Below are 13,720 nucleotides of genomic sequence, written 5' to 3'. Positions count from 1 at the left end.
CAGCTTCCCTCAAGAAGACACCACATCTCCACAGTGGGTCTCATACTCCCCAGGGTGGTGCACGGACCTCAGGGGTAGCTCCTTTAGCCAGTTTTTGTGAGGGTTCACTGAAACTGGGGGTCCTGCCTTCACTGAACCCTCCCCCTTTTTCCCAACTGGCCCGTTGTAGGAGTATTGGCCAGGAGACAATCCATCTCATGGATTCCCTGAAGTCTAGGAGGGGCTTCCCTTCCTGCCAGCTGCCCTAACTTATTCAAAGGCAGACTGCATGGGGAGGACCTAGAAATGGAAACAAAATAATCCACGTCAAATGCTTTGCCATTGTGAGGGACAGGGTGTAGATCAAAGAGAATGAATGAATGAATGCATGCGTGAATGAATAAATGGAGAAATAAATAAATAAAGTCATTAAGAACAAACGAGAATGTGTCACAAACTGAGGGGTGGGATTAACTCAACCCTCTGCCTTCCTGAGGGGACACCGCCACCCCCCTCCCTCAAAAAACCTGGGCATAAGAACTAGATGAAAATTTGCCTTTATGTCAAGTGTATTTCTGTTTTATTGCAAAGTCAAAAAGAACTTTAAAATAGACACAATTTTTAATCATCTATAATTCTTTCTTCTATCCCCCAAATTATGCACATAACTGAAGGTGGAGTAGACCCCAACTCTATTCCCTTTCTTCCTTTTGCTGTTATTCCTCAGTTTTCCTATTTTTCTTTTCTTTTCCTTTTTTTTTTTTTTAATTCTGCCTTTCTGAATTCTGGCTTTGTCTTGCCGGAGGTAACCAGCCATGGTCTATAGAGATGTACCTGAAAACTAACAGCCTGTTTTTCTCAGCTCTAACCAGAGCTTCAATCTTTCTGACAAAAAGGGCCAATCAAAGAACTTACCAATTCAGCATACTTCTTGAATAAAAAATCAAGCTTTTCCTCAGGTGTTTGCAACTTGTTCAGATTTTGCATTAGCAGGTTGGCTTCTTTGCCTTAAAAGAAAACAAAAATCATAAAGATAATTTTTAAAATGTGTTGAACTTGAAGTCAGATGATAAGGACTAGAATCTCAGGTTGTACACTTGTTAGCTACTAAACAACCTTGGCCAAGACTTCTAGACCATGGCTGGTTACCTGCTTAACCCGTTGGAGCTGCAGGTATAATTTTTTTTTCCGGGTAAGAAGGAATAACGCCTACTTTACAGAATAAGTAAGGATTAGTGAGAACTTCGTAAAAATGTGTGGCACAGTGTCAGTCTCATGGTAGATTCTCAATAAATGTCTGCTATAAGAGTAGTCCCCAAATTTTCATCCCAAGAATCCATTCTTGTTACTTTCCCCTCATTTTCTAAATATTATAAGGAATTTTGAATGTTTTAAAAATATTCAAAAGAATCAAAAACACTGACATTATGAAAGAATAAAGCATCCATTTCCCCATGTTAATTAATAAAAAAAGAAGCAAACCAGCCCATCCAAGTATCTACCATGAAACAGCCAGCATTAGTACACGGAGCTTTAAAAATTCCAGCCCAAAGCAGAGAAACAATACAGGCAGACTTAGTCTGCCCATTTGGGGGCTTGTTTTTGTTCTTTTAGTGCCTCTTTCCTGTCTTTTTGGTGGGGAACCAGTTCTCTCATTTCTGTGCATGAGCCCATTCCATGAAGTTTGAGCAGAAATGACTCTGATCATATTTCCTAATAAGCAGAGAATAAAGTCAATACACAGAGAAAATGGACCCAAGACATGCAAGGCCTCTTCCACAGGCCTTGCTGGGTCTCCCTGGTTACAGGCTTAGCCTCCCAGCAGCTTCCCTTCTCCCACCCAGGCCTTAATCTCTGTTGGCAGTTTCATTTTCTGTTCCCAGTTGGAGTTTATACTACATTTAAAAACTCATCTGTTCATGATTATTTGACAGTGAGCCTCAGATTCTTTTCATTCCCCATTGTCCTTCCTTTTGTCTTGTTCAGCTCAGACTGCCCAGTTTGCCTTTCTGTGGTGCCTGGAAGTCTTGTCTGTCGGTATCCACTGGGCTGAGTGTTGGGAGGCAGGCCTACGTGTACTGCTGAGTGTATCTTTGCAAGGGTCCAGGTGGAACAGCCTTCCCATCCTCACCTACCTGTGACAGGCACCTTGTCTAATCAGAGTAGGGCGGACAAGCCACACAGTGGAGCCCATATAAATCCCGATATAAATCTGTTTGAGAAATATTAACAACTTTGACAACGTCTCTCCCAAGAACAGTCATTTCTCCTTTGCTGGAATTTTTGCCTTCATCCTGGAGAGGCTCTATCATGGAATTAGAGTTACCAAATGAAATGCAGGACATGGGACATACTTGTACTAAAAAAAATTATGCTTTGTTTATGTGAAATTCAAAGTTCCCTGGGTAGCTTGTATTTATTCATTTGCTAAATCTGGTAACTCTAGTGGCATCAAAGAATTTTAGGTTTAGAAGGAACTTCAAAGAGTACTCAGACAACTGGTTAATTTTATAGATTAAGAATCGAAGGCCCAGAGAAGTCCAAAGTTACATAATTAGTGTTGGCAGAGCCAAGGCTTGAATCCAAGGTTTGTCTACTTGCTCAAAATCACTCCACTCCATGTGAAATTTTGATGCCAGAGAAACCTAGAGAAATAAAAGGAGACTTAAAAAAAAAATGACCTCATTCCTAACAGCTGGTTTCATCTATCTTTGCTCAGTGAGTCAGTTCAGGTTAGAAACAGGGCCTGAGACAGGGGAGCATGTGGGTGTGAGTGGTGCCCCACCAGGAATCCAAATGACAGCCTGTGGCTTGGCTGTAATATGCTGCCTTGAGATTGATAATTTCTGCTGCCCCACCCCCTTCGGGCCTGTGCTTTGAGCTATTTCTGCAGCAGTGGGTTGGGCCCTCCCCTTACCCTTGTCTTCAGTCTGTGGAAGGTACCCACACGATGACTGCTGTGCTGAGTTAGTGTCATCTATTAAAAGTACTGTTGGTCAGATTTGGCCCAGGACCCAGCACAGTGTTTGGCCCATGGCAAGAGTTTAGTAAATGTTGGTAAGAATGGAACAAATCAAAACCAATCTGTGCATGCTAACATCATGTAAATCAAGTAAGCACTGTCCGGAAGACAACTTTATGATCAGCTGGAGGACAGACAGGTCTTACTCTCACCTGTGACATTTAACATATGCTTAGCATACCTTTCAGTGTGAGTACTGACATATAAAACCATTATATGTCTCCTTTGGGAAAGATAGAAACACCTGAGTGAGTCTGATGGGTCTCTTTTTCTCTCCGCATTCAGTTATCTTCTCTCCCTTTTGTTTTCTTTATGAGAAAAGGGTTTTTTTTTGTTTGTTTTTTGTTTGTTTTTGTTTCTTTTTTGTCATACTCATTGAGGTCTGTTTCTGCTCCCATATTCTGTTATTTTGTATAGAAGGTTAACATTCAAATGCATCAGTCTACCCTTCAAAAATGATTTCAACATGGAGGGACCTAGAGGTTATCATACTAAGTGAAGTAAGTCAGATAGAGGAAGACAAATATCATATATCAGTTATATGTGGAATCTAAGAAAATGACATAAATGAACTTATTTACAAAACAGAAACAGACTCACAGACATAGAAAACAAACATGGTTGCCAAAGGGGAAGAGGGGAGGGATAAATTAGGAGTTGGGGATTAGCAGATGCCAACTACTATGTATAAAATAGATAAACAACAAGGTCCTACTGTATAGCATAGGGAACTATACTGAGTAGCTTGTAATAACCTACAATGAAAAAGAATATGTATGTATAACTGAATCACTATGCTGTATACCAGAAACTAACACAGCATTGTAAATCAACTATAGTTCAATAAATTTTTTTTAAAAAGTGATTTCAACAAAAAAATACAAGAAATTGGAGACAGGCATGTTTATTAGAATCCACAACTTTGTGACATCAGAGAGCTTAGTTTTTAAACTCCCATTGGTTTTCCTGGACTAGAGTGCTGTGTGGGATTACCGTGGAAAAGGGGAACAGACAGAGACTTGCTTATCTTCTTAGAAAGGCTGTAATTATAATTCCATGAAAATGCAGTTATTTGGTGACAGTGTCATATACAAGGGGAAAAATCAACTCTCTGTGTTTAAACTACTTGCAGTTTCTTGGCTATCACTATAAAAAAAGTTTCTTAAAAAGAAAAAAAAAACTTTAAGGGTCTAATAATTAGGAGATTATTCCAGGGAAAACAAAATAAAGCAAAACTTTATAATAAAATAGAAAAATATCAGAAAAAGCAGAATAAATGCATCCATTCCCAACTTGGGTCAGAAGAGAGCCCTAATCACTTTGCTCAGGGCATATTTTTCTCTCCCATTCCACTCACGCCTCTTAAACCCTCCTCTCTTTTCAGGATCTGTCCTAAGTGTTAGTTTCCCTATGAATCTGTTCATGAACCCTTCAGTGTCGGTGGATTCCTCTTTCTCCTAAATTCCTCTGGTCTTCTATCATCTGTTCCAGAAAATTTAGCATTTGTATCGAAGCAACAGTTTATTTCTCTGTCAGAGTGAAACTAGATATCAAGTTAGAATGGATAAAACAGACCGGGAAGGTGACCATTGTAAGGCAGAGTAAGTAAATGGTGGAAAAGATTTTAGAAAACCAGTGTCCTAGTCAAGGCGCCTCTCAGAAGGCAGAACTGAAACTCACCTGTAACTGGAAAGACAAAACCCATTAACTGAGCTGCAGCTCAGTTAAATGCTCCTCAACCAACATACTGATTATTTTTATATATCTTTGGCCCTATACTATTAGTGCCTTCCGGTCTGCCTCCTTCTTTATGACTGATCTCACAATCACTTTATTTGTTTGTTTTGTTTTTGTGTTGGCAGACTTTGAAACTCTCTAGGCTTCAATTTCCCTGTGTATAAAATTAGTAGGTTAGTCTGACCAGGTAGATTCTGAGCTCAGAATGGACCTGTGGATCGGCTTTGTTTTTCTCTTGGATATTATGCTTCAAATCTATGATCTCCTCCTCAATCAGTTATCAACCTAAATATCAGAAGGCATATTACCCTTTATCATTGTTTCGTGCTTATTACTATGTGGTGCACATCATGTTGACACACATGGGATTAATAAGACATCTGTGAGCAGGAGGATGGGGTGGGAGAAGCAAGGGGGATACTTCGATGTAAACAGGACGTGTCATGGTGCTGTCTAGTGGGGAATCTGTTTCTGTTTCAGTTCAGATTCCAAGGAGAAAGCAACTCCACCAACTAAAGAGATTTTTAAAGTGTTCCCTAAACTGCTCTGGTTTATAGTGAGTGTGTTGACTGTGGGAGGATACGCAGCCTGTAGAAAGAAAACAAGCCCTGAGTGCTTGGGTTTTAGAGATGTTTCCCAGATATTCAAAGGTGTTCTGTGAAAGAAGGGCGTTTTGGGTCCAATAGGTTTAGGAACTATTGTAAACCATGCCCATCACTATTGGAGATTTTCATTGTTGTCTGTATTAAAGGTCAGAGGATTCTGGCAATTAGGAAACTAGCTTGGTCTGAAATGTCAAATATCTCAAGGTATACACTTTGGAAAATTTTGGGTTAGAGAGTCAGAACATTGCACCATCTCAAAAATACCAATAAAGCAAATATTATCCTATGAACTTAATAAAGACTTATCTTTGATCAAATACATAAGCAAAGACTAAGGATATATCTTCAGGTACAGACTGAATGATGTACTAAAAGTCTATAAAAGCTCCAAATAGATTCTAAGAGGAGACCACAGCTGACACTTTATATTTTCTCCAAAAGGGTGCAGGAGGCATTTCTGAAGCACTGGAACCACTGCTTCCACAATCTGTTTGTGTCAAAATTACTCAGAGTGCCTTGGCCACAATCCAGACCTGCCAATTCTGAATCTCTGTGCTCAGGAACAGCATTTTTGACAAATTCTGTATTTGATTCCAATGCACAGGTAAGTCTGAAATCATTGGTCTAGATGACAGCGTAATGTCATTTAACTGATAAATAACCAAGAAGTCTGTTAAAGCCACTTGCAGATAATTGAAATGATGTTTAAATGGTGTCTACATATTTAAATTAGCCTAAAAATGTTGTTTTAACTCAACTGTAGCTGAAATAGTGCAATGTTTAGAAGAATATACTGATGGTGTTCAGAGGAACGGCATGAGGGTGTCAGCAGCTTATACACAGGTACTTAAGGTGGACCCACCCAGCCACTCTGATCACAGACTTTGGTTCTGACCAACACATTCAATTGAACTTTGACAACTTATAGACAGTGGCAGAATTAGTTGTGAAATTTTTTCTTTCTCTAAAATTTTTTTGATTATTTGGTAAGTGTGAGGTAAATACAGATTTTGAAATAACTCCTGGGAGACAGGGTAGAAACCAAAATCGGTCATCTTTAACTTTACCCCAGCTTTCTTCATACCCATCCCCCCATGACAACACATACAAATTCCTATGTAGAAGCAGTTTTAGAGTCATAAGGCAAAATGGTTAGGAGCACTTGAAATCATTCACCTCTGTGCCGTGATTTTGTATTATCTTATGGAAAGTTTAACAGTGACTAATGCAAAAGGATATTTCTGAGATGCCCTGGATAGAGAAGAAGAAAATAGCTCGGTAACACAGAGCAACTTTATTCTCTTTCCCGAAGTTTCAAAACACTAGAGTGGATTGAATCTTGGGAACTTGGTGTTATCTGGGTTAATCTTTATGCTGAGTGGTTCAAGTAGCTATTTGAAAGTGTCTTTTTAGCTGTTTTTGAAAGCATTGACAGCAGTGGTTTCAAGCATCATAGTGAGGTCTTATGCCACCAGAGACATACTTTTGGGTTTACATATCACCTGTTACTGGAGTCTGGACCCAGTTCTGACTCCAACGCCCATGATTTTTCAAACTGCCACGTGGTCTTGCAGAAATGAGCAAGATGTGATCACTGTCTCGAAAGAGTCTCCCTCCAGCCTGGGAGGCTGGTACATAAATGACTGCTGCAGGAAACTTAGTGGAGAACCATGGAAAGTGATGCTAACTCTACCTGGGCATGTCAGGGAACGTATCATGTAGGAGGTGGTGTTTGCAGTGAGTGTTTTCAATGAAATTCATCAAGGAAGACAGGCAGCGGGATTCTCATATTTGCAGTAACATGCTATCACTGGTAGCTAAAAAATGTAATCTCTCACCCTTCTTCCATAGCCATTCTTGGTGCTACCAATCCCCCATGCTCTCCTAACAATTCTCCTGTGCTTGTTCTAGCTCTTGTCCTGTATAACAATTAGTGTGCATGCCTGTATTTCTCTCCAGACCTAGAGCTCCTTAACCAAAGACTACTTTTCCTTTGTGCACCTCATAAATACTAACCATTATTAAGTATTTGCTGAACCAATGAACTAATGATAGTAAAAATAGTTTCTGTAATTTTCAGCATTCTGTAATCAATACTCTTCTGAAGAGTTTTGCTAAATTAAAAAATACTTCAGAAATGTAGTTTGGAACACACTACTGAGTGATCTAATTGACAATCATTTTATATACAAAACCATCCCTAAACTCGCTCATTTATCATAGTAATAAATATTTATTGAGCACCTAGCATGTGCCATCTTCTGTTCTAGACACAAGGCATCCAATGATGTCCAAATACACACACAGTCCCTGCCCTTGAAATAAAAGAGCTAGTAGGGAAGAGATGGATTAACCAAATAATGCAAAAATAAATGTATATACTCAAATGCTGATAAACATCAGGAGGAAAGATAATATGGTACAATAGAAACAGAAAACAGGAAGACTGTATGGTGGGGCTAAGAAAATGCCATTTGAGTTGTGAGCTAAATGATGAGTTAAGTGTCCAAAGGGCAGAACTGGGAATGGGGAGGGATTTCTCAGTAGAGAAGATAAGACGTATGCAGGCCCCGTGAGGGGTGGAGTATGGCATGTTCAGAGAACTGAAAGAGAAGAGCAGGATGACTAGCTACTAGACAGTAGCAGTGACGGTGGTGATAGGGGCCGAGTGTTCAGGAAAGCGGTGTTGTGGGGTAAGTTGATGGGAGATAAAGCTGGAGAGACTGGTTTGGCTTAGACCATTAGGGGCCTAAAAGAACACGTTAAGAAGACTGGCCTTTGTCCTAAGAGCAATGGGAAGCCACAAATGACAGAGGGTAGATGGGTAACATACTGAGCTCACTTTAGCTCTACTGGGGAGGAAGTACAGTACACACAGGAAGAGAAGATGTAGAGAGAGCCTAAGCGAAGCCATTGTAGTAAAAATCCAAGTATGAGACGTAGCTTTTAGCAAAGGTTGGAGGAAGTGCCCCCTTTTAGGAACAATTCAAAGAAAAGTCATACAATTAAAACATAATTACTTGCCTAATCCTTTTAGAATTTTCTTTTCCAACTTTTGCTCTTTATTGCTGACAGGCTCTTTGGCTGTGGGTGGCTCTCCAGAAGCTGCAGGTTCTCTCTCATTGTCTTCGGTGGGCTCCTCGCAGTCCCCATCCTCATTGTCGGGCGGTTCTGTGTTCTCGGGCTGCTCCTTGGCCTTGGTGGGGCCTTCCTTCCCTACTGTGCTGGCAGCAGACCCGTAGGTGTTGATGATGTCTTCCAGCTGTCGGTTCAACTCCTCAGAGACATCATGAGCTCCTGGTTCAGGCTGTGCACCTGCCTCCTCCTCCGGCGCTTGCAGTGGGGTTGGGGATTCCTGATTACCTTGCTTCTCCGGGCTGTTTTGCCTGGGTAATGCTGAACTGTCCCCTGCAGGTGTTGACTGTGGTTCCCCCGACAGCTGTACAGACTGGTTAGTCTCCATACTGGGAGTGGTGTCTGGTGGCAAGCACAGTCAGGTTGGATGCAGTTAACCCAGTTACAGTTAAATGGTAAGGCTATCCCTGCATGGGCACCTACTATTTACAGTTTCTAACACAGAATGAATGTACTTCCACAAACCACTGATAGTGCAATTAGTTGGGTAGGAACAGTGAGAAACATCTTTTCAAACTGAGTCATACTATTAGCATATTTTTGGTTTCGGTCTTTAAATTTCAGAGGTATCTCCTATTATTGACATTAACAGAGCAATTCAAGCTATCATTTTTCATGGCCATATTTGTCATTTTTCTTAGAATAGCCAATTTGGGCTACCATTCTCATCTAATTCTATATAGATTTACAATCATTGGAAATACGTAGATATATACATTTAAAATGTTTACATTTAAAACAGAGGGTTTTTTTTCAAAGTTAAGTCATTAAATACAGAGCCATTGAACTTCACTAAAATGATTCATAACAATAACATTCTAAACTCTATTTTAATCCATATTAATATGAGTATATTAATATAAATTAGTTCTTATATTGGAAAGAGGAGAAACTTGCTTTTCTGGCATTTTTCTTTTCCCAGATGAGCAACATGTAATTATCAATCAGAAAAACGCCTTTTTTGAGGTTCAAACCAGCACCATTTTTAGAATAAGAGAATGAAGGAAGGTATAAATTAGCAAGTGAACTGATGTAGAAACATGGTGATGCGCATAAAAATAATTCCTTGAATTTCTACACTTTTCTGTTCCAGTATAAAATCTGATTTTCTTTTAGAGAAAGAAAAACAGATTACAATTTTCTCTTTTCAGTTCAAGAAGCTCTCAGATAACGATAATTTTTAAGAAGTCAAATGTCTAAAGAGCAGGGAGGGAATGAACTAGGGGAATGACCCGGGTATAATGTGGGCTGTTTGGAAATGGGGGTGAGGGACGGGCTGAGTCAGGTATTCTAAGGTTTCTGGCTAGCACCAATTCTAGGGTCGCAAAGGCTTAGGCCTTTAGGTCATGGTGTATTTTATTTGCAAACAACGTTTAATCAAGCTGCTCTAACTAGCAGCATAAAATTATGACAGGGACCTCATAACCCACAGGTTTTGCTGCTGTGGTGGCATGAAAGCAAAAACAGAAACACACTGCTCCACACACTGCACAGCTGCCTGCTCCTGTGCTCAGAGCAGGTGACAGCAAATGCTTAAACACCAGCATGAATGGGAGATCCAGCATACAGACACTTCCACCCACTCATGGCCCTCACCAAGTACTAGTTAACTTCCAAATAAGTACTTTTTTCTTTCACCCATTTTAATTCATCATCTTTATTATCAAATGACACCATAAACGTCTTCATTATCTTCATCCCTGGAATTTCTTTAGCCTGACCCCAGCTTGTTGGGCACACTTGTCTATATATAACTTAGGCTTCCCCTGAACTTGGAGAGAGACACACGGCACCTGCTGTCCAGCCAGAAGTTATTTTAAGCTCTTCTAAAAGGAGCCCTGGCCTTTAGCACTTCATCTTTGAAAATCAAGGGAAGAGATGACTTTGAAAATCAAATTGAAAACAATAAACATTTATTGGTTTAAATCCACATGTGGGTTTTAAAGTGTTAGGGAGTCTTCTGAAGGTGAAATAAAGTTTAAAGTAAAACAAACTTCAAAGCAGTAAATTTATAACTGACTGTCCATAGCAGTTTTAGTGGGGTTAGTCTAAATGCAAGTGTTTTGTTTGTATTTGATTTATTCTTCATTCATCAGAGGGCATAATCATTAAATTTTTTTTATTGTCCATGGATATCCTTTAAACCCATGTTCCACATTTACTTTAAAACAGAATAACTGACTCATTGTGAACCGCAGGACAACTCAATTCTTAAAAGTAGCCTCAAGACAAATCCATAAGAGAAAAAAAAAAAAGCAAAGAACTCTGTTACTTTGAAATTGTCTTTTTCTACATTAATTAATTTTACAGCAAGAAATTGTTTCTAAATTTTATCTTCTATAAACTTTATTGCCCATCTTTTGCTGCCTCTGAGAGAGAATTTTTCACTTGTCCTGGCAGTCCCAGCAGATTATCACGCACACATCCCTTCCTGAGCCAACATTTTAATTATAAATAAAACAATGGAAAGTTCTTCCACAGTTCAGTGGCAGTTTCAAAGCTGCAAGTTTCAAACACCACAAACCGCATCCTACATCTTCTCATAGGGCTTGGGGGGAGTGTTTGTCATACTCACCAGAAGGCAAGGCGCTAAGCAGAAAGAGAAAGGAGAGAGAAGAGGCAGCAGAACTAGTCAGAGCAGCAGCACCAGCAGGAGACAGGCTGCCGGCTGTGATCTTACAGGGAGAGAGAAACCACACACGCACACACACACATACACAGGCACCCAGGCTGCAGGAGAGCAGGGAGGGGGTGGGGAGAGGGGAAAGGAACATCGTGTGACACAGCAAGAGAGAAATACACCCAAGCTTCAGAAGCCGTCTCCTGGGCAAGTGTCTTAGCAAAGAGCAGCAGCTGGTAGATCTTAGCAGACTCCATGTTTGTCCCTTACAAGTGTTTCAGTACATCGCCTCTTTGCTAGGGCAACTTTTCACCATTGTTGTTCTTTGGGGCAGATATCAGTTCTTTTTACTTCGGGGTTTATTTCCAGTGTGGTCTATGATTCTTTTTTCTTCCCCTTCATATGCTAGCTTGATTAGTGTCAAGTTTCTCAGAGGAATCATGGAGAAAGGAAAACAATGGCATAACAAAAGGAGTGGGCAGAAGCACTTTAATTCCGAAGTCATTGGTTGGTTGGTTTGTAAAACTTAAAGATTTGGACAGCTCCTTGGGCACTGGGTTTAATGCCATCTTTGTGTACATGCTGACTGGTGTGACCTCAGACCCCAGGGCTTACTCAGGTTACTGCCTTCACGTCTCAGATGAGCGCTGGGGGAAGCAGTCGCTTTTTCTTCTTTAGCTGCAGAGCTTCCCACCTTCCACAGCAGCTTTTCCAAGTCTTCCCCACCTGAAGCCCTCAACCTGTTCCTTGATCCTCCTCAGGAAAAGCACCTCCTCTTCATTCACCAGAAAATGCCTCTTTCTCTTAACCCGCATTCATTCCTTTTCCTTCTGTTTCTGAAGATGTGTCCCCACACTGTTCCAAAGTGGATTCCTCCTTGGGACTGGCCTGGCATAGTGACACCCCTTGCGATAGGCAGAATCATGCCACCAGAAGGACTTCCACATCCTAATCCCAGGAACCTGTGGCCATGTCACTTTACAGGGTGAAAGACTTTGCAGTTGCGATCAAGTGAAGGGTCTTGAGAGAGGGAGATTATCCAGAATTCCTGTGTGGGCCCTGTAATTATAAAGGGTCTTATAATTGAAAAAGGGAAGCAGGACGGTCAGAGTCAGAAAAGATTTGACGATCCAAGCAGAGATCAGAGTGATGGAGGGCCATAAGCCAAGGAATGGGGGAAGTCTCCAGAAGCTGGGAAAAGCAAGGAAAGAGATTCTTCTTGAGATCCTCCGGAAGGAATGCAATTTTGCTGACACCCGATTTCAGCCCAGTGAAACTCATTTTGGATTTCTGACTTCCAGAACTGTAAAATAATAAATCTGTGTTGTTTTTAAGCCACTAGATTTATGGTGGTAAGTTGTTACAGTAGCAAAAGGAAACTAAAATATCCTGCTCCCAAGCTTTTTCCCACCCCTTTCTCCGAGTTCAGGGAAGGCGTTAAGTTATATATATATAGATGACTATCCAATAAGATTCAATAAATGGAGGTCAGGATAAAGAAATTCCAGAGGTGAAGACAATGAAGCTGTTTACTGCATCATTTGATAACAAAGTTGGTGAATTAAAATGGGTGAGAGAAAAAAGTACTTCCTTGTAAGTTGATGAGTACTTGGTGAGGGTCACAGTGAGTGATCTTCCACATTGGATTGTAGCAAACCAACCCATAGAGAACTCTCAGTAAATACGAACAATAAGTCAGTGCTTCTTAAATTTAAGTAAGGTACAGATTCTCTTAAGGGCCGTTAATGTTGTAATTAATTTAAAGGAAGAAAAATAACTCTCCATGATTGAAACAAGTTATTTTACCAATATGTACTAATATAAAAATAGGTATAAACTTCTGATGCTTAGTTATTATATGATACAATTTAAAACATTATTTTAAAATTTCCTACAAAATCAATAAATACAATTCAAATTAATAACATTACTTTTGTGTGACAGACAATATTTTGCTGAACCCATACTGCTACTTGCAACATGAATATGTACTGGCTACCAGTCCTTTTGAGTTCCTGGCACTCTTCTGCAGTGTGTTTTGTGAAATGGCTCAATTTCTTTAACACTTGGTCTGTTCAAATTATTACATAAGTTTCATTCATATGACCCGCCATGAATTTAATTGGACTTTCTTTAATATAAATATATCATTTACTACTCTTTCTCATTTCCTGCTGCTTGGAGCTAAGTTGACTAGATATACACATGATAGTGAAGGCTCCCAAACGACAGATATATGTGGTAACACAGCATGACACCTACTCAGATGGTCCAGGATAGGCTTACACAGGCAGACCTCAGGGATATTGCAAGTTCAGTTCCAGACCACCACAGTAATGCAAACATTGCAATAAATCAAGTCACATGAACTTGTTGGTTTCCCAGTGCATATAAAAGTTATGTTTACATAGTACTGTAGTCTGTTAAGTGTGCAATAACATTATGTCTAAAAAGTACATATTTCAGTTAAAAAATACTGTTTTGCTAAAAAATGCTAGCTGTCATCTGAGCCTTCATCGAGTTGTAATAATTTTGCTGAGGGAGGGTCTTGCCTTGATGTTAGCTGCTGACTGATCAGGGTGGTGGTTACTCAAGGCTGGGGTGGCTGTGGCAATTTCTTTA

General features: G+C 40.1%; 1 protein-coding gene across 1 annotated transcript in view; it reads right to left on the bottom strand.

Moving 5' to 3' along the window:
- Positions 1–11,223, bottom strand: part of TXLNB (taxilin beta) — a 41,514-nt gene extending 30,291 nt beyond the window's left edge. Inside the window, exons 1-3 of the mRNA XM_010983695.3 lie at positions 11,054–11,223; positions 8,368–8,820; positions 895–986 (exon numbers count right to left, since the gene is read on the bottom strand). Of these exons, the coding sequence (XP_010981997.3) occupies positions 895–986; positions 8,368–8,806 (531 nt within the window). The 5' untranslated portion in view covers positions 8,807–8,820; positions 11,054–11,223. The remainder of the gene's footprint in view (positions 1–894; positions 987–8,367; positions 8,821–11,053) is intronic.
- Positions 11,224–13,720: the final 2,497 nt, after the last annotated feature.

This window comes from Camelus dromedarius, chromosome 6 (genome assembly GCF_036321535.1).
Source record: "Camelus dromedarius isolate mCamDro1 chromosome 6, mCamDro1.pat, whole genome shotgun sequence".
Classification (NCBI taxonomy): domain Eukaryota; kingdom Metazoa; phylum Chordata; class Mammalia; order Artiodactyla; family Camelidae; genus Camelus; species Camelus dromedarius.
This window is presented reverse-complemented; position numbering and strand designations above follow the sequence as displayed.